Source organism: Hoplias malabaricus, chromosome 1 (genome assembly GCF_029633855.1).
Source record: "Hoplias malabaricus isolate fHopMal1 chromosome 1, fHopMal1.hap1, whole genome shotgun sequence".
Taxonomy (NCBI): domain Eukaryota; kingdom Metazoa; phylum Chordata; class Actinopteri; order Characiformes; family Erythrinidae; genus Hoplias; species Hoplias malabaricus.
Genome location: NC_089800.1, coordinates 52,819,132 through 52,840,118, shown reverse-complemented (window position 1 = coordinate 52,840,118; position 20,987 = coordinate 52,819,132). Strand labels below are relative to the sequence as shown.

General features: G+C 41.3%; 2 protein-coding genes across 4 annotated transcripts in view; one reads left to right on the top strand and one right to left on the bottom strand.

Annotated features, from left to right (window-relative positions):
- The first annotated feature begins 398 nt into the window (after positions 1-398).
- Positions 399-2,916, top strand: rwdd2b (RWD domain containing 2B). 3 transcript variants are annotated; one of them, XM_066686799.1, is made up of 6 exons: positions 410-535; positions 1,167-1,209; positions 1,334-1,552; positions 1,631-1,698; positions 2,023-2,385; positions 2,621-2,916. In XM_066686799.1, exons 3-6 carry the CDS (start codon positions 1,349-1,351, stop codon positions 2,850-2,852), a joined length of 867 nt encoding a protein of 288 aa, XP_066542896.1. In that variant the 5' UTR covers positions 410-535; positions 1,167-1,209; positions 1,334-1,348; the 3' UTR covers positions 2,853-2,916. The 3 variants fall into 3 exon arrangements, with proteins under 3 accessions (XP_066542877.1, XP_066542896.1, XP_066542886.1); XM_066686789.1 differs by having other exon boundaries at positions 1,167-1,235; XM_066686780.1 differs by lacking the exon at positions 1,167-1,209 and having other exon boundaries at positions 399-535.
- Positions 2,917-9,102: 6,186 nt separating this feature from the next.
- grik1b (glutamate receptor, ionotropic, kainate 1b) overlaps positions 9,103-20,987 on the bottom strand; it is a 34,181-nt gene continuing 22,296 nt past the window's right edge. Inside the window, exons 8-15 of the mRNA XM_066666743.1 lie at positions 20,005-20,112; positions 17,295-17,408; positions 16,218-16,421; positions 15,575-15,798; positions 15,243-15,361; positions 14,366-14,583; positions 13,106-13,331; positions 9,103-12,225 (exon numbers count right to left, since the gene is read on the bottom strand). Coding sequence (XP_066522840.1) covers positions 11,936-12,225; positions 13,106-13,331; positions 14,366-14,583; positions 15,243-15,361; positions 15,575-15,798; positions 16,218-16,421; positions 17,295-17,408; positions 20,005-20,112 — 1,503 coding nt within the window. The 3' untranslated portion in view covers positions 9,103-11,935. The remainder of the gene's footprint in view (positions 12,226-13,105; positions 13,332-14,365; positions 14,584-15,242; positions 15,362-15,574; positions 15,799-16,217; positions 16,422-17,294; positions 17,409-20,004; positions 20,113-20,987) is intronic.

Here is a 20,987-nt window from a genome sequence, read left to right as displayed (position 1 = left end):
CCATGTACCAGTGTTATCAGAAATAAACAAATATCTAGTGAATGAATAAACAAATTGGCAAGAAGGATATAAAATACTACTTTTAAAACATTTTAACTGCGAATTGTGAATGTAAAAATGGTCATGAAAAATAAAGCAATGTGCTTTTTTAAACCTTTCAGCATTTATTTTGAAAAGAATATAGCATTCGAGCAGTGCCTCTGAAACGCTACAGGTAATGATAATGTTAAAATTAGAGCCAGCATTATTTGTTGTTGTTGTTGTTGATGATGTATTTACATATTTGTTTTGTTTTTTCGCATCTGCGGTGGAAATCAGGATTTTCAGTTTATATTTTTGTAGTATCAGCTAAGTCAATGAACTAAGTATAGCTAAATTCACTAGTTGACATGCGTCTTATTTTATAAAGGAAACTGGGGTGTGCTGTAGCTGGCTTCCTCTCACCTGCTCATACGAATGGAAAACTAATGTCCAGGAATTTTTGTTTATTTCTGGAGGATGAAGAGATTTTTCTACTCTGTTTTTCCTATTTAAGGTAGTAATTCTACATCCACATGTAACTGTACTGGAATTTCTCTTTAGAAACGCTGCAGTGTGTGATTTTTTATATGAAGTGCTTGACTCTAATTAAATTTACAAATGGCCAAAAATTAACTGTAAGGATTTAAAAAATATTTAATTTTTTTGACGGAAATGTATCTGAAATAGACTTTGTGTAATGTAATCGTCAGATGGAGGACAAAACTGTAAACGTCAATGAGAGTTTGAATGTATATTTTAAATATCAGGTTAAAATGTTTTAAAGGTTTATTTTATAACTTGAACGTTGTACATTTTAAATGGAAAAGGGAAAATATAAATAACTGTATTGTAAGCGAAATAATTCTATTAAATACATTTTATCACAATTTAAAAAAAATTATTTGGCTTAAATGGCTTATTTTCTTAGAAATGTTTTGGTAATTAAATAAATAAAATTATTTATTTATTTATTTATTTATTTATTTATTAGCTTGAATTTAAATTATCACAGTAACTAATGCTAGTGATATAGCGATAAATGTTAATCAAAATATGTTTTTGTCTCCTCTTCTCATTATATATTTTTATTTACTGTAGTACTTAATTTAGGAGATTTGGTTTGCTAACTGATTTTGTTCAAACAGTTGAAAGCCGGATCAAAGTTATTGTTCTGACAGCGACAATGGGGTGAGATCAGACTTTTATAATTTAGGGTTAGTATATTAGAGTAAATATGTATGTTAAAGGTAATATTAATGTAAATGTCTCCTGGTCAGGATTGTCCCTAATCTCCACTACTGTTTCCTGAAAGCTTGTGCAGGTGAGCATGGCTCTCAGTGAGGAAGCTGAGGCTCAGTTTTCAGAGATTGAGCTGCTGAGTTCCATGTTCCCAGGGCCTGATGAACTGCTGCTGGATCAGCTGGCCTTCGAGGAGCTCAGAGCTTTTATCGAAGGAAACACAGACTCTCCACCAACCAACAGACCTCAGTTTTCTATCAGAATCAACACACACTCATCCACAGACAATGGAGTGAGTAGAGTTAGTCACTATTTATCAGTTTAATAATATATTAAATCCATAAATAATAATATATTAATATTTACACAGGTGGACATTACTCTGTCTTGTACGTTTCCTGTGGATTACCCAAAAGTGCTGCCAGAGATCACTGTCAGGTATTATTATTATTACAATAAATCCTGGCCAAAATATGCTTAATTCCATTCCATTTCATGTGCTTTTATTAAATATTATCACTGATGACTTTTATTACTGATTATTATAGTGTGATTTTTTTTAATTATTTAATTTATTTAATTTAATATTTAGTTTTATAAATAATAGTGCCTTCAACAATTATGCCTCTTTCATGTTTTACACAATAAAGGAAGCCTCCTGCATCTTTTACACAGTGATAGGAAATCTGTGCAATTTGAATACTGCTATAATGGAGAGTTAAGATCCCAGGGTACTCACAAGGTCATGTTTTCCCACTGCAGATGTTCTGAACTGAGCCGAGCCCAGCACACATCGCTGATCTCAGACCTGAATTCGTACCTGAGAGAGATCTGTGCCGGAGGAGTGTGTGTGCTGTCTGCTGTAGACTGGCTGAGGGAACACACACAGCAGTATGTGAGCGAGAGCAGGACTGGGGTCCAGGGGGAGGATGGGGAAGAGGGACAGAAACCTGAGATGTTCAGCAGGTTGTGGATCTACAGTCATCACATCTACAACCCCAACAAGAGGAAGAAGATCCTGGACTGGGCCAGAGAGCTGGACCTGACTGGCTTCAGCATGCCGGGAAAACCAGGGATCATTTGTGTGGAGGGTCCACAGACCCCTGCAGAAGAGTTCTGGAGCAGGTATGGACTATTATTATCATCTTACAAATCTTAGGAATTTTTTTTGCCAAGAAAATGTGCATAAAGTACATTGAGAAATGGAACCCATGATAGTTGCGTGAGACCTTAGGGTCTCACAAAAAGCCCCCTCTCTGTTCAGATGTAGAGCAGTGAAATCTTTCATCTTTGAGAGAGGAGGGAACATCAAGCTCCACCCTCACTTATGTTTATTGAGATCTGCATCTGTGTCATTAAGGGTGAAGGTGTTGACGTGGAAGAGGATCATGGTCCGTCACCGAGAGGATGTTCCCCTGGATACTGCAAGTGATGTGGACTCTTTGCGGAAGTTCTCCGGCTTCCAGGAGGCCATTTTTGAGCCTCACGGAACCAGAGGGAACCACATGGACCTGGGTCAGCTCTTTCAGTTCCTCAGTGACCACAGCTGTGCTGAGATATTCCAGATGTACTTTGGAGTCGAGGGAAAATAAATCAGCAGTGACCCCTGAAAAAAGTGCCTCTCCCTAGATTTGGGACTTTTATTATGAAATTAAAGTTTTATGCTATATGATAATTTAGACCTGGTTGGTTGAGTTATTCCTGCACCTCAAACATTTAGAAACATGTGGATGGGGGATGTACTTCTCAGGAATGGCCACTAGAGGGCATCATGTATGTAGTGATAAAGGCCCTATATCTTGGATATCTGAAATCGTCTAATTTTCTAACGTAAGGGTTAGAAGTACTTTGCAGACATTGTAGAAATAAAAAAATATATGTAGGCTACAGTTTATTCCCCATTCTATATATAGAATGTGAGTCACTCATTTTGTGATGTCACAAAACACAGACAATCAGAATACAAAAAGTGATGCCATAGTAAAGCTCTGCTGAAATAGATGCATCACATTCTAACACATTCATGGCAGTGAATGTGCACACACACACACACACACAGACATCCACAAACACAACACAGAAAAGGACAATGAACAGCCTCCTCAGCCGCAGGGCGTTGCATAAGGACATTTCAGCTGGGGATGTTGAGGGAAGAGAAAACTTTTCCTTCACTCCCATTCCCCATTTTATCACTGGTCGAGGGGATTGAACCAGTGACGTTCTGTACCCAAGCTCGCTTCTCCAACTTTTAGCTCATTTGCATATTAGTCTTAAAGGGCCCATGTCCTACATTATCAGCGCATAACTGAGGAAGGAGTACTTCACCTGAATGGCCACTAGAGAGAAACATATGCATTCTTAAAGAGCTCTTGAAAATTGGAATTACCCTAATACTATACACACCTAAATTCGTCAAGTCGAACGAATGTATCTCCAGTTACATTTCTTTAACAGCTATTTAATCTGCTCTAAAAGTAATACATCTTTGTTAGCTTATCCTTTAACAGTTTAAGGTTTAATTTCCCTTCTGTTGGCTGGACTTCTGGACGTTCGGTTTGGTTCCTACAGTGAAAATATATGTTATTGTGATATTGTGAAACTAAAACAACCATCTCAGCTTCAGTTCACTCACCATTCATTTGATTGAGTTTATTCCCAAAGCTGAGCAGTGTGTTCAGAGCTGTGTTTGTGTTTTTTGGTTATTGCTTGGCGCTCTCTCTCTCTCTCTCTCTCTCTCTCTCTCTCGCTCGCTGTAGCTGCCAAATGAAGTTGCTCCACTCCAGCTGCATTTTAAACAGCTCCATCCTTTTCACCAAAGCCTTACTCCTGCCCTCTGCTCTCTCCAGGAACAAGAAAAAGCTTTAACAGAGCAATAGCTAAGTTTTACTACAAAGATACAGCAAATAATAATTTTGGAAGGGATTTATTTATTTATTTATTTTGAACATTAAATTGACGAATCATATTTCTCTGTTGTCCTTCAATGAAGCCACTTATACCCCATAGAGTGGGTTCCCCCCAGTTGGAGTTAGCCATGTTTAAAATAGGTTTAGTACAGAATCTCTGCTACATCCAGGCTACCAGGTGTCAATATAACAGAATCAATGAAGAAAACGTACCCTCCCATGAACGCTACATCAAAGGGGATTCCTCTGTGTGGGCTGGAGGTTATAGCCCTCTGGTGGACACTTGACATTGACCATGGTGAGTTTAGACTCATGAACAGCTGCTCCAGAGCAACCCATTTCATTTCTTGCTGGTCTGTAAACATAATACACACTCTGTGTGACCCTTAAGGTACTGTTTATGTCCAAAAGTATTTGGACCCATCTTCTGGTTGTTTTTCTTTTGGTTTAAACCCAGTCTTATATTCTCACACACACACACAGTGAGAGTGTGATTATTGGGAGCCCCACGGTGGCTGCTGATTGGACGAAGCAGATGTGGCTCAGGTCGAGGTCACGGCGTCTAATCCGGCCGGAGGATTATAATCCCGCTGCAGCTGGGATTAAGACGGCAGGGTTAGGGGATTAAAGTCCCACGAACAAAATGAAAGCAGTTTAAGTCCAATCCCTGAATTCATCAGAAAAGCAAAACCTTAAACTCTCACTACACAGTCAGATTAACACAGCGGCCCCCCCTTCCCTATTCACTCCCTCTCTCTCTCTCTCTCTCTCTCTCTCTCTCTCTCTCTCTCTCTCTCTCTCTCTCTCTCTCTCTCTCTCTCTCTCTCTCTCACTTGCTCACTCACCAAACTCGCCCTTTCTTTCCTTTCCTGTACCTAATGTTTGCTCCTCATTCTCTCTCTCACCTTCTATCTCTCCTCTTCTCTTTCTCTTACTCTCCCTCCTTTCTGCCTCGCTCTCTAAATTCTCTCTATTTTCCCTCTCTCTTCTCTTTCTCGCTCTCTTTCTGTCTTTTCTCTCTCCTATCACTCATATTTTCTCCATCTTAATAGCTATCTCTATCACTTTCTCTCACTCTCTCTTGCTCTTAACTGGTTTCTATTTTGTATCTTACTTTTTCTTTCTTGCTCTCTCTCTCTCTCTCTCTCTCTCTCTCTCTCTCTCTCTCTCTCTCTCTCTCTCTCAGTGGGAGTGGGGGTGTCTCTACAACCCTCTTTTTGACACTTAGCCTTGGTTGTGTTGATCTCAGGCTCCTGAGCAGCTGGTCTCTGTGTTTGTGAGATGTTTCCAGGTGAATTCCCAGAGAGAAGTCTCCAGCTGAAAGGATTAACGCTGTAATCTTCCTGCAGTGGGACAGAAATCTGTCTTCCATAACTCTAGAGCTGCATTGTATGTCCATAAGTTAGTGGACACCTGTTAGTCCAGCATTTCCTCTGCTCTGAAAAGTTACTGCATTCACTGTCCACTCTCTCAGCTCCACTGACCACACAGGAGCATTTGTAGATGCACAATTACAGACTGTGGTCCACCTGTTGCTCTGCATACTTTGTTAACCCCCTTTCCCCCTGTTCTTCAGCGCTCAGGACCTCCACAGAGCAGGTGTGATGTGGTGGTGGATCATTCACAGTGCTACAGTGACACTGACATGGTGGTGGTTTGTTAGTGTGTGTTGTGCTGGTGCGAGTGGATCAGACACAGCAGTGCTGCTGGAGTTTTTACTAATAATCTATTTTTTTCTGTGTTGCTCACTAGCAGCTCAACACTCCACTGGAAAATGCTGAGGATATTTCAAATAATATAAAATCCTGTTTGATTCAGGAGTCGACTCCATCTCCCACCTCAGTGATCATGATTCGACTCAGACTCGAGGGAGGTGACTCATGAACATTTTTGCTGAGTGCATCATTGCTGTGGTGTGGTGAGTAGCTGCTGCTGAGGTCGAGTGGTTTTTGTTATTATCCGGCTATGTATCACACATTCAATCATTTCTGGTCTGACTCTAATATAACATTTCCGTTATTTAGCCCGTGCTGACCTGCACTGATAAAACTGATATCTCTGCTGCTGTAACAGATCCAGATCAGACTGATCTGATCTCCAGAGCGTCTGATTAATGCTTTCATTAGCCGCTCCGGCCGGACAGTTGCTGGTGATTTATGAATCTGGACGAATGTCTGGAACAATGTTTGCCCTCAGCACTTTTTTACAGTTCTCATCTAAAAACCAAAGACAGGATAAAGTCGTGGTTCATCAGGAGATTCAGAGGGAACCGGGACAGACATGTGTCCTCTGTCAGAAAGGACCACGTATAAGTAAATTTAATTTGTGGGTGGAGTATAATATTCATTCATTTATTCATTCATTCATTTTCTGTAACCCTTATCCAGTTCATGGTGGTGGTGGAACCAGAGCCTACCCGGAATCATTGGGCGCAAGGCAGGAACACACCCTGGAGGGGGCACCAATCCTTCACAAGGCAAAACACTCACTCATTCACTCACATTTACGGACACTTTTGAGTCTCCAATCAACCTACCAACGTGTGTTTTTGGAGCATGGGAGGAAACCAGAGCACCCGAAGGAAACGCACACAGACACAGGGAGAACACACCACACTCCTCACAGACAGTCACCCGTAGGAAACCCACGCAGACACAGAGAGAACACACCACACTCGTCACAGACAGTCACCCGGAGGAAACCCACACAGACACAGGGAGAACACACCACACTCCTCACAGACAGTCACCCGGAGGAAACCCACACAGACACAGAGAGAACACTCCACAATCCTCACAGACAGTTACCTGGAAGAAACCCACGCAGACACAGGGAGAACACACCACACTCCTCACAGACAGTCACCCGGAGGAAACCCACACAGACACAGAGAGAACACTCCACACTCCTCACAGACAATCAAACGGAGGAAACCCACACAGACACAGAGAGAACACTCCACACTCCTCACAGACAGTCACCCGGAGGAAACCCACACAGACACAGAGAGAACACACCACACTCCTCACAGACAGTTACCTGGAAGAAACCCACGCAGACACAGGGAGAACACACCACACTCCTCACAGACAGTCACCCGGAGGAAAACCCACGCAGACACAGGGAGAACACACCACACTCCTCACAGACAGTCACCCGGAGGAAACCCACACAGACACAGAGAGAACACACCACACTCCTCACAGACAGTTACCTGGAAGAAACCCACACAGACACAGGGAGAACACACCTCACTCCTCACAGACAGTCACCCGGAGGAAACCCACGCAGACACGGAGAACACACCACACTCCTCACAGACAGTCACCCGGAGGAAACCCATGCAGACACACGGAGAACACACCACACTCCTCACAGACAGTCACCCGGAGGAAACCCACGCAGACACAAGGAGAACATACCACACTCCTCACAGACAGTCACCAGGAGGAAACCCACGCAGACACAGGGAGAACACACCACACTCCTCACAGACAGTCACCTGGAGCGGGACTCAAACCCACATCCCCAGATCCCCCCCAGCCACCATGCCGGCCTCGGAGTATGATATGTAGCTAAATATTTGTGGGGGATCATGGGAATGTAAATATTGTTTGTGGGTGGAATCAGGTATGTAAATATGTGGGCAGAGCATGGAGTCATATTGAGTATTAAAATGTTAATCAAATCATTCTTGAATAAAGAATTTGAATATTATATATTTCTTATTTATAGACATTTATCAGGATCAGGATGAGTACAGGTCTACATCTCTTCTCTAATTGTTTTGTTGTTAATGTGTTTTTCCTGAAAGCTGTTGTTTGCAGAAGCAGTGTTAAGTGACATGTTTGTGGAAGTTTACAGCCCACTCTGAGAATTGCTTTCAATCCTGTGGAAAATGAGTGGCATCTGCTCTTAAATAAGCTTAAAATCTCTGTATTCAGGCGTTTTAGTGCCTCCTCCACCTGCTGCAAAGATTATTCCTCCATAAACCAGGCTTTATATATCACTCACACACACACACATTCACACAGTTTTCATGCACTGTGGGGCCTTATCCATTAGAGTCTATACTAACTTTGTCCTAACACTAACCTTAAAACATTTCTTCACCTTAAAACGTAATAACCAGTTTGATGCTCACAAGGAAGAGACTCAACAATATTGGTGTAAACTGGTTTTGGTCCTCACAACACGATATATTCCAGGTAATCTCTCTCACACACACACACACACAGCTGCTGCAGCAGCTTTAAGTCTGAAAGGCGTGTGTAATATAAACTTTTTGGATTGAGACGCGAGCAGTGGGTGTTTTTCAGCTGTGTTTTTTAAAGCTTTCTGAGGAAACAGCTAAATCTCCTCAGATTTCTGTAACAGAGGTGAACACTGCTTCTGTGTAAAATTATTTGTCTTTGCTAACCTTCTCTTTGCTAATTATCTATTTTCAAACCCTCTCTTTTCAGGTTTTTTTGTTAACCATTTCTGTGCTAACTACACTTTTGCTAATTTCTTTCCTGCCTTAATTGCAAGGGGAAAAAACAAGACTGTGCAGCATAGCTAAGCACCAGCAGTACTAGCATTGCGTGTGTTGTGGACAATGCTATGCTATACGGCTAGCACAACTAGCTTAGATTTGCATGGAATTAATGCTGGAATGTAAGCTTATTTTTTTTTCTTAAAAAACATCTCTAACTGTGTCTTCTCTTATCTTTCTGAGGATTGTCTTGTGGTGGTCCATGTTGTTATTTACCATTATTTTGCTAATTGTGTCATTGCTAATCCCATTTCTTCCTAGCGCTTTGTTAATCATTACAACTATGTCCTGTGGTTAATATCACGAATATTTTGTGGTGTTAGTAGCAGTTCTAAAATACAAAACACTGTTAGCCCAGTGATGGACTACTCTAGTGGGTTCCAAACTTGCCCCTAATGGACCCCCACCGTGACCCTCATGAATGAAAACACTGGTGACAAAATTATCATGGATTTTTCAATTATCTTAAATTTGCCAAAGAAAAAAACAAACAAAGTCAGATATTTTCTTTAAAAGTATTTCTTCACATTATGAAACAGCAACAATATTGACACCTAGTGAATCTGCACCAAACATTTAAACTTTAAATACGAGCACCCCATATGGGGGACCCACTCTATAGAGCATAACTTATGCTCCACTTAAGACTACAAATTTGATTAATTTCAGCAGAGTAGCACCTTATAGAAAACAATTAAGGAATGATAAATAATCGCATTTGTAAATGTTATTACCAGCTCATTTTTGTTGATAGATTTGACTGACTGCCTCTTTTAAAATAGCAGTATGACTTTTAAAGTGTGGTTTTGTCATTGTTTTTGATGACCATTTCAAGGCTTCTTCGGTTCTCATGTAATTCTACTAGAGTCTCTTGTGCTGAGACGTTACTGTCATGAGCTATGAACAGAGAGAAAGCTGGAGGTTAACAAGATCTTTTGTTGAATCCTAATCTTAAATCTATTTTAAAGTGTGTCTCTTTGACCTGTGTGTGATCAGACTCTGAATTTGCGTGAAATAAAGGTGACTTTGATGGACTACAGCCTGCAGCAGTGTTTAATTATTATGGAAATTGGTTTCACAGGTGAGAGTAGGGGAAGTGTAGTTTCCACCTCTTTACCATATAGAAACTGTGCGTATGAGCTCTATAAAAGAGCATGGAATGAAATTAGACACACTGGAGCAGCTGCACATGAGGCTAAGCACAATTTACCAAATGCCAAGTGTCAGCCAGAAGGGTATAAATCTCCCCAGCTTGTGGAGTTTCAGCATCAGTATCTGGCCTCACTGATACTTAAGTGGCTGCTATGAAATCCTCACAGCCACGTCTTACAATGCAGTGTAAAGACTTAACAGAAGATTAAAGACTCTTACTGCAGTGAAGAGGAATAAACCATTAATGCCCTTCTTTTTAGAGGAACTGCTGGACAAACAGATGTCCAACTTTGAGACATAAAATGCCCTTCTGTTTCAGAAAACAAACAATCAAAGCACAGCCGGAGTAGTTTGATGGCAGAATATAATCTGAGCACATTGACAACGGGGCAGAACCAGCTGATTACATCCAAACACACTCAGAAACAACTCACACACAGAAAACCAAAGGGAAATCAGGAGGAAGAAAAATGAAGAAAGGAAGAGAAGAGAAAAAAATTAAAACTGCATTCTCATGTACAGAGTGTCTCAAAATTAAAGAAACTGAAAAATAAGGAGACACTCAAATACAAACCATGATTCAATTTTAGATAATATCCGTTTGGGAAAGAGGAAACCTGTTAGGCCATGGTCTAAAACTGTGTAACCGTCTTTTTATATGTGTGTATCCTTTCTATTCTGTTTCCTTATTTTAGAGACGCCCTGAAGACTTGGATTTTTAACGAGTAATTTGCAAAAAACAAAACGTTTACAAGCTTCTCTCATCAACCTTAAACAACGTAACAGCAGACTTCACTGTTAACGATGGAAGAAAAGGATGATTCTGCCAAAAAAAGGGGGAAATAAGTAAAAGAAAAGAAAAGTAAAAGAACTGAACATTGTTCCGGCTTTCAATCAAATGAAAAGAAACAACACGTCACTGATTGGTGATTGGAATGAAGTATAAACACTTGTGTAAAAGTGTGTAATGTGTAAAAGTCAAACATCACTTTTCTGTTCCTCCTTCCTGGTTAATCCCAAACCAATTCAGTGAGTTTGAGCTCTGTGATCCGTTATTCTTTTTTGTCTCTTTCCTTTTGCCAGTGCTGGGTTCTTCGCTCCAGATCCACGTAATTTCAGGACTGTAGTGTGGAGTGGTCCTTCTCCAGTTGGAAGGATGGACACAAACAGCTGCGACTGTGTATGTGTTTAGCTACCACTGACCCCTTCCCTCTAAGATTCCTGAGGAACTCCTTCAATGTGGAAACATGGAAAGTGAGAAGCTGTGGCAAGGGGAAACGTCCACCTGGCAGAGCAGGTTGGCTTTGCCCTTAAGCGAAGGAATGCCTGATCAAGTCTCCAGTGGCAGGATTCAAGGCATCACCTTTCTTAAGGCCAAGGTCTTTCTGTTCCTCTGGGTTGGAGTTTCCTCTCATCAGAAGTTCCCATCTTTCATGTTTGTGAGTTCCAGGAGTTCCTGGTGCTGAGTTTGTGGTAATGCAAGCAGAAAAGAGGAGCTAGAAGATGTCCTCTCTCTTTAAAGATGAAAGCTTACAGTGCTGTTTATCTGATGGGACCAGTTTTGGAGAAGACATCAGGTTTCGGTTGCTAGGTCCCATTTATTCTTTCTTCGTAAATCTTATCCCTTTAGAAATAACAAATGATTATTAAGTGAACATACCTGACTTTTGTACCATCGTGACATGTTTGCTTTTTAAAATAAATTGTTATAATATATAAATTGTGTGTTTTAATGTCTTTCTTCAGCTTGGGTCCTCATTTGAGGCTGTGAGGATCGTCAAGCTTTTGTTAAGGAGGGAAGAGTCTTATCTATGTGAAAACTACGTGGATACGAGCTACCTACAAAATTAAAGTCTTTGCGCAGGTTCCTCATTGATTGAACTGCTGTTGAACTTCATCTCGCTGAGATTTCCAGCTGTTATCTCAGTGTTGGTCATGCCCACCTCCAGTATTATGTGGGCATGTAAAAGTAAGAAAAACACTGGTTCTGGTCCATTGGCTGAATCTCCAGAAGAAGAACAAGTTTAGACAAGAGTTTCCTGTCAAAGTCACTGTGTTCATGGCTCTGGACGCTTTCCGTCTGTCAGAACTTGTTGTGCCACTCACATTGACCCACACTGACCTCCTCTACATCCAGATTCTTTCGGGATTTGTAGACAAACTCGCCGATGGCCACAAATACAGACAGCACGAGTCCGGCAGCAAGGACGATGAAGATTCCTCCAATGTTCTCCACTCCGAGAGCGCTCGCCTCTTTACTGTCCTCCTCCGGACAGCCATTCCCTCTCCACCACTTCTCCTTCATCATGTGCAGCTTGCCTTCCTCCTGCAGCTGCAGGATTGCGATCGTCACTTTGTCCCGGTATGGAGAACCTGGAAAAAAATATAGGAACACTTTCAGGGTTTCAAGAGCCCACTGATGTCCGTTATAAACATCTGCCCATTGCTTTCTATTATAAATATCTCTATATTAGTGTCTGCTATACACACTTTCACGTGGCCTTTTATTTTAAACATCTTTCTACTGGTTCTTTTCTGTAAATGTGACCACTGGTGTCAATTAAAACATCTAAACATTAATTCTACTATAAATACCTACTATATTCTACTATAAATTTCTGTTGAAAACATCTGTTCAATAAATTCAATTATAAACATTTGCCCAATGTTTTTTGTTTTTACCATCTGCCCATTGTTGTCTGCTAAAAACATTTGTCCTTTGCTTTCTATTATAAATTTTTTCATACAGTTCTATAATAAATACTTGACCTTGTAAACATCTGCCCATAAATTTCTTTTATGCCCCTTTCACACATGTGCGGTAATCCAGAAATGTTCCGGAGTTTCCGGAGGAGCTGCATGTGTAAATGTGACCACCCTCAACATTCGTCCCAGACCTTACCCAGACATTGTCCTCCTTGAGCCCTAGTAAATGTTCATGGTAAAGTCTGAGTCTGAGCTCATGTGAGGTGCAGGAAATGATCCAGAGATTCTCCTGCACGCGCTGTACAGGCTCCGCCCCCACTCCTAAAGCATGTGTTTCATCTCCCGCTGCGAGAGCGCGCCTGAGGTGGAAAATCTCCTGCTGTGAGCTAAATGTGTGAACGACCGCTCCGGAACATCTCCAGACCCGATACTCCGGAGTTTCTCTAGAAATTCTCTGGAGTGCATGTGTGAAAGGGGCATTAGAAACATTCGCCCAGTTGGGTCTATTTCTGAAGATTCCTCAAGTTCTTAGGGTCCTATATCTCACCTATGGGTGTCCCCACGCCGTATCCCTTGGAGTCGATGAGCCCCCCGATCTGCGTGAGGTTGCAGTTCCTCTGGCTGATGTACTCGATGCTGGTGGACTCCATGAGCAGAGCGTAGTCAGTGGTGAGAACTCGCTGGATCCCCTCGCGGTTGTTCTTCACCAGAGCCGTGTTCTTTCGGCTGCTCATAAATGCCCACATCTTCTCATACGTTGAGATCTTCGACTTCTGCTCAGAAGACAAGAGGAAGGAACTTTTAGCTCCTCTGAAAACATGCACGTTTACAATTGCAAGTCATTTGTTCCTTTTGGCACAATGCCTTTAATACTAATATGTAAATGACCCAGGTTCCGATTGGCTGAGCCTCCCTCAGAAACAGTTCAGGCCGAATTAATCCTTACACTCTCTTTCTCTCTCTCTCTCTCTCTCTCTGTAATTTCTTGTGAAACTTATTTTCAGGTTCTGTTGGTTAATCTATAGCTGCTGTAATCACGGCTGGAGCTTTAGTCTGTGGTCAGAGTCACACACAGCTGTTCAAAGCTGTTCAGCTTTTCTTTACTTCTTCCACACACACTCCATCCATCCGTTATCCCTCAGCCACATTTCTCATTCCAATCATCTAAACCCTGTATCTATTCCACAATTTGCCACATGAATGATTTCCCATTCGAACTTTAGTGTCTCAAGTGAAACTGGACAGATGCCCTGTTTTTGCATGTTTATTTACACAGTTGTCAGAACACCTTAAATAACATGGCACTGACATATGATATGTGTCTTAACACAACTTGTATTATAACCTGTATGTGTGTAAGGCACTTTTCCACTGCATGGTATTGACTCGGCTCGACTCGTTTCTTGTTTCTTGCTTTTTTTCTTCGTGCCCCAGTTCTCAGAGATCAGTTGATTTTTTTTTCTCACTGGATTCTTTTGTTGGCCACGATCCAAGGAGCGTTTGAACCTCTTCAAAAGACCACGGTGTAATTTTACGAGCTGCCGTCGTGAGTCGGATAAAAACAAATGTAATCTCTGCTGCAGCTGGAGATTTTACAGATGGAGAGTTGGTGCTGGACCGAAACTGGCAAGAACAGAGCCGGTGAGATCCCTTTATGTGAGAGTGATTTTTTGTATAGTACATAGACCTATTCTAACTTGTTTATAAAGAAATATAATATGTCCCCTTTAAGGTGGTAAGATTTTGGAAGGTAAAACATTTTATGCAGTGTGTGTGTGTGTGTGTGTTCGTGTGTATGTGTGATGACCTTGAAGAAGGTCATGGTGGAGCCATCCCTGACCGCCCCATACTCGATCTTGGTTTGTTTGGCGAGGTCGTCGGCCGAGTCGATCGGCGAGTCCATCCTCTCCACCGTGAGGAAGGCAGCCAGGTTGGCCGTGTACGACGAGATGATGATGAGGGTGAAGAACCACCAGATTCCTCCCACGATTCGAGTGGACAGAGCTTTGGGCATCAGCTCTGAACCTATGGAAATACAGCTGTGAGACACCTTATACATCAACCAAAACCACTGACCACACAGGAGCACGTTGTACTTCTACATTTACAGACTGTAGTTGAGGTGTGGCTCTGCATACATCGTTGGCCCCCTTTCACTTACATCTTCAGCGCTCAGTACCCCCACAGAGCAGGAGTGATGTGGTGGTGGATCATTCTCAGCGCTTCAATGACATTGACGTGGTGGTGGTGTGTTAGTGTGTGTTGTGCTGCTGGAGTTCTTAAACCCCTCAGAGTCTGGACTGAGAACAGTCCACCGACCAAAAACATCCAGCCGATAGCGTCCTGTGTCACTGATGAAGGACTAGAGGACGACCGACACACACTGTGCAGCGACAGATGAGCTACTGTCTCTGACTTTACATCTACAAGGTGGACCAACGAGGGAGGAGTGTATCACAGAGTGGACAGAGAGTAGACACAGGTTTAAAAACTCCAGCAGCACTGCTGTGTCTGATCCACTCGCACCAGCACAACACACACTAACACACCACCACCACGTCAGTGTCACTGAAATGCTGATTTTCATTTCTTGTTTTCATTAGCATAATAAAGTGTATGGTATCTCAGTGAATATTAAACCATGTCACAATTCATTACAGTGTGTTACGATACTGAGGTGATACCTTGCTGCATGAGAGCTCCGACGCCGAACCACACACTGTTGATAAGAGTGAAGTTGTTCTCTACTACGTCTGAGTCAGGGTTACAGGGGTGAGGGTTGTACCACTCATATGGAGTGAATCTAAACACAGAAAAATACAAACAACACATTTAACACCAGTATATACCAGGAACAACTCTCAAAGCAGAGACAGCAATTAGTGTTCTACTCTGAGTGTGTTGAGCTGATATAACAGAATTAGCAGTTAGCGTTCTCCAGCCCTTTGTTACAGGAGAAGCGTTGGACAAGCTGATGTCCACATACAGAATCTAAAGGCTGTAAAGGAGACCATACCTGGCGATGACGAAGAGGACGCAGCTCACCCCCAGGCAGGCCAGCAGGACGTACATCCAGATGTCGGGAGATAAGGGGTTTAGAAAGGAGAAGACCCCCGGGTTGGTGCCGTTGGGTTTGTGGTAGAGGATGGAGATGCCCAGCGTCATGAAGGGCTTTGAGAAATCTATGACCTTCTCTCTTACGTAGGTGATGGTCAGAGGAGCTACGGCCAGGTCGGCCACCTGCAGGTAACAGCACACACAATGTCAGTATTACTGCACTTTAAATACTCTGCACAGTCACAACACAGTGGTCACTTGCATAAAAACAAACTTCTTAAAGGTCCATTTGGTCATTTTCTGAAATGATTTTTCCTCACATTATGAAACAGCCGTTATATTGACACCTAGTGACCTGGATCAGATTCCTTACTGGACCTCATTTGGTTATTTACAATATTTAAGTTCAATGATTCAGTTCCATAAGCTGAACATACTCGGAAGAGAACACTAATACTGTTTCATTGGTGTAACACGCTTGGAGGAGAACACTAACTGATTCTGTTCCATCAGCTCCACACAATCAGAGAAGAACAATGGAAACTCTAATTTTGCTACAGAAATATGAAGGTTCCTCAAGACTGGAGCACATTTGGACTCACGTGATCTATAAGTTCTCGGACCATCCCGTTCCACTCTCCTTTATCGTTCTGAGCACCGTATTTCCCATCAGACACCAGCTTGACCTCATAGGAAAAGCCCAGGATGTTGGACAGTTCCTTCAGGAGGTCTAGACAGTAGCCTTCGAACCGGTCATTTCCGTACAGTGGCTTGTCCGACTTCTTATACATCACATATGGGTTTTCCTACACATTAAAACACATTAGAGACTTGAATTTTATTTTTCTGTTCATGTGATACACTGTGATTCATCTGGAAGAAATCCACTCTGTGCTTTGTATTCACGGTATATGTCCTTCTTATGCCCTGCCCAGTCCCCACTGGACATGCGATGACCAGTTTCCTATGAGAGCAGGCAATTTTGTAGCCACACTCTGGGGGCAGGTGGCAATTAACCAAGCAACATTCATTCATTCATTCATTATCTGTAAGTGCTTATCCAGTTCAGGGTCACGGTGGGTCCAGAGCCTACCTGGAAACATTGGGCGCAAGGCGGGAATACACCCTGGAGGGGGCGCCAGTCCTTCACAGGGCAACACAGACACACTCACATTCACACCTACGGACAATTTTGAGTTGCCAATCCACCTACCAAGGTGTGTTTGTGTAACCAAGCAACAAATCAATTTATTTCCCTACATTATGCAAATGAGCCATGACGTGGACACAGTGAAAATTGAATGAATGGTTTCAACAATTCCTCAGACTAATTGTGTGTTGAAGCATTCCCGCGCTTAAGGGCAAGCCCTGCCTGCTCCTTGGGTTTAGAGTTTCTTCTCTCCAGAGTTTCCCATATTTCAATGATCAGAGTTTCACGTCTTCCTCAGAATCCAGGGAAGGCTGGGCCTGTGCAAGAAGATGAGTGGTACCACAACAGGGATATCTCACACTTTACACTCAAGACTGGATCCTCCTGGTTTTTTACTTGAGAGGGTTTTATTTATACAAGCCTTTCTTTTCTCCAGTATTTCATCTCCTTCATGCTTGGTTCCCTATACTAATGGCTCAGTATGTCAGATAATGTAAAAATTATAAACAACAACACTACATATACGCACCAGAATAGTGGTGACGATTAGTGTCCGGTTGGCCATGGAGTCCGTGACATTCGTCGTCCGGTCTTGGATGTTATCCGTTAAATTTAGCCCAAGATTAGAGTTCCACACTCCGATCTGAAATAAAGAACCAAGAATATCTGACAAAATTCATTCAGGTGCCAATTTTATGCATCGCAATTTAAAAATATTATATACTTTTAAAAAATCAACATTGAAGAAGCAAAGAACACACCAAGGATAAATAAAGGGAAAAGGCAACGGAGAGAGAGAGAGAGAGAGAGAGAGAGAGAGAGAGAGAGAGACGGTGAGTGAGAAAAGAGAAATAACCAAGTGAAAGCAACAGAGAGAAAAGAAAAAAGAACAACAGAAAAGAGAGGAGAAGAAAATATTTACATAGAGACAGTAAGAGAAGAAAGCTATTGAGAGACATAGAAATATCGAGAGAGAGAAAGAGATCGAGCTGCACAGCCTATTGCTTCTTAATCACCATAAGTGGCCTTTGCCCTCCTGATAATGTAGGAGGCTGCATTATGCAAATGAGTCTCACATCAATCATTATTTTTATTGTGACAGATGTTGCTGATAATTTTCTGCGACGTTCACATTAATCTCAATCACACACCAAGTGTTTAATATTATTCTCGTAGTCGACTCCATAACGACATCATGCCTCACTTCCATCACAACACTGTATTGTATTTATATTTATTTGTTAGGGGTTGTGCTCAGTAAAATACTGTCTGACCTGCTGCTAAAAGTCACTCTGAAATTAAGCAAGGTGCTTTATTATCTGTTGTGTAGCAGCAGCTGTGCAGCTCCTTAAACAAAGAGTTTACACTGAGATGGTTTCAGAGCTGTGGAAGCACTGATGGGTTCATACACTCCACTATGAGCAAGTTCACCGCACCCACTGCGGACAGCCTGGGTTCTGCTGAACAGTTCTGCTCTCAATGTCTTTCTTTTTTCTTTGTGATCATCACCATGTTACACTATGCTCATTTCCTTAGTTACACTCCACACATCACATTAAGGCATCACCCATTTCCATGGTTGCATTAATGGTGAAACTACACCATGGGGAATATGGTAATAGTTTCCATGGTTTTGGTGAAACCACCTCTAGAGTGAAACTCCGCCCATTTCCGTGGTTAACTTACACCCATATTACTCCCATTGTAATGATAACACTCCACCAAATTCCCTTATCACACACACACATTTCCATCGTTGCACTACACCCATCACCAAGGTTACACTACTCAAATCTCTATGGTTGCGCTACACAAACCTCCATGGTTACACTACACCTATCTCTATGGTTACACTACACAAACCTCCATGGTTACACTACATCTATCTCTATGGTTACACTACATCTATCTCTATGGTTGCACTGCACCTATTTCTATGTTTACACTACACCTATCTCTACGGTTACACTACATCTATTTCTATGGTTACACTACACAAACCTCCATGGTTACACTACACCTATCTCTATGGTTACATTACACCTATTTCTATGGTTACACTACACCTATCTCTATGGTTACATTACACCTATTTCTATGGTTACACTACACCTATCTCTATGGTTGCACTACACCTATTTCTATGGTTACACTACACACATTTCTATGGTTACACTACACCTATCTCTATGGTTATATTACATCCATCTCCAGGGATAAACTACTGTCTTCTCCATGGCAACACTTTCTCTTGAATATATTACACCCACATCCATTTACAAACTACATTCATTTTTATGTTTACACTTGCTACAAGTTCCTGTTTTTTTACGCTCAGATCCATGGTTTTACTACACCACATCCAGATATAAAACTATATTAATTTCCATAGTACACCATCCTCATTTACATGGTAGGTGTGACATCGCTCTCCATGGTTAACCACACATTCCCATGATTCACCAGTCTGAATCACCCTTGATTAAACTAAGCTCATTTCTGTGATGATGTTATGACCATCTCTGCAGCGATGAACTTGAATACATAAAGCTGTTTAATTTATTCACATCATGATGCAGCTGCTGTTGAATATGTCTGTTCTGCAGAGTCATAGTTTCTCTGACATTACAAGAAGGACACCACATTGCCCAGCTCTGAGGATTAAAACTAAAGGAAGATAAAGGAGAGTGGGGAGAGTATAAAGCTGGCTCAGAGGAGAGGAGGAGGGTTAGGACACCAAACAAACCTTCTTCCAAACTTTATTAAAGCGCCCAGCGTCATTCTCCAGAAGAGAAAGAAAGGGAAGCAGATGAAAAAACAACACTTTACACTCAGCAGAGAAGAGAAGGCATTCGCAACTGGAGTTATGATGAAGAAGACCAATAAATCCTTATTAATGCATCATTACAACTGTAGAATTATGGGAATAAAGCTGTCAGACATGTAATAATAACTGCACTGTTGTAATAACACCATCAATTTTATTCATAAAAGTAGTGATCAGTGTTTAGTGACAGTCAGTGTTACGTAATGATTTGGATTTCTGGTGAAATAATTGTTTGTAATAACACATAATCATCACTGTAGTTCTGTAGCAACAGGGTCAACACAGTAACAGCAATGGTGCTGATAAAAGAACACAATCATAACTAGGTAATGTTTATTGTACTGTTGTAATAACATAATCACTCTGTAATAAGGTCAGTAGAAAATAATGAATGCATATTATTGCCTTTTACCTTTTCCATGCCATCCTCTTTCAGGCTGATAATGTCCAGGTCAAAGTCCTTCCTCAGACCATCCGTCTTGTTTAAGATTATTTGTCCAGTCAGTCCATTCCACTGAGCCTGACCACAGAAACAAAGGACATTATTTTTTAAATTTACTATATATATAAATATGTAAATTTATATATAATATAATTTATTATAATTATAGTTTATAGCTTGTAGTTGATTCATCATCGACATCACCTCTGAACAAGGTGGACACAGAACTATAGATGACAGAGATCACAGAGCTATAGCAACAGAATATAACAGGAACATAAATCCAACACAGAGACAGGATCAATTCAGTTGTGGCTTCATTTTTGTGGTTCCCTTGAATCACTGTAGCATCTAATTATGATTCACTAAATCAACCAAAACTGATTCACTGTAACCTCTCATAGATGATTCACTAGGTAAACAAAAACAACAAAAAAAGATTCATTCTTTCACCTTACTAAGAGGCCTAGGTCCTCCCCAAATGGATTAATTGAAGCCTCTACCTTTGATTCACTTAACTTCCCAAACTGATTCACTGTAGTATCTAACTATGATTTAATGATCTTCCTGAATTTATGCACTGTAGCATCTCACTATGACTCACTGAACCTCCCAAAATTGATTTATTGTTAACTCTCAAAAAGATTCACTGAATCATCTACTTTGCAGTATACTTCAGCATCAATAATGTGTTGTCTATCTGTCGTCTGATTTACTGAACCATCTAGATGTGATTCACTGTAGAATATAATCATGATTCCCATGATTTAACTTCAAATTCACTGAACTGTCTATGATTCACTTGACAAAACAGATATGATTCATTTGAACATGTTAAAATAAACTGCCTTATATTTACCGCTGAATCACTGAATCATCTTCGACTAATTTTTAGTGATTCAATTAATCCATATAAATGAACCAGATTCATATAAGTGTGTATTCAGTGAATC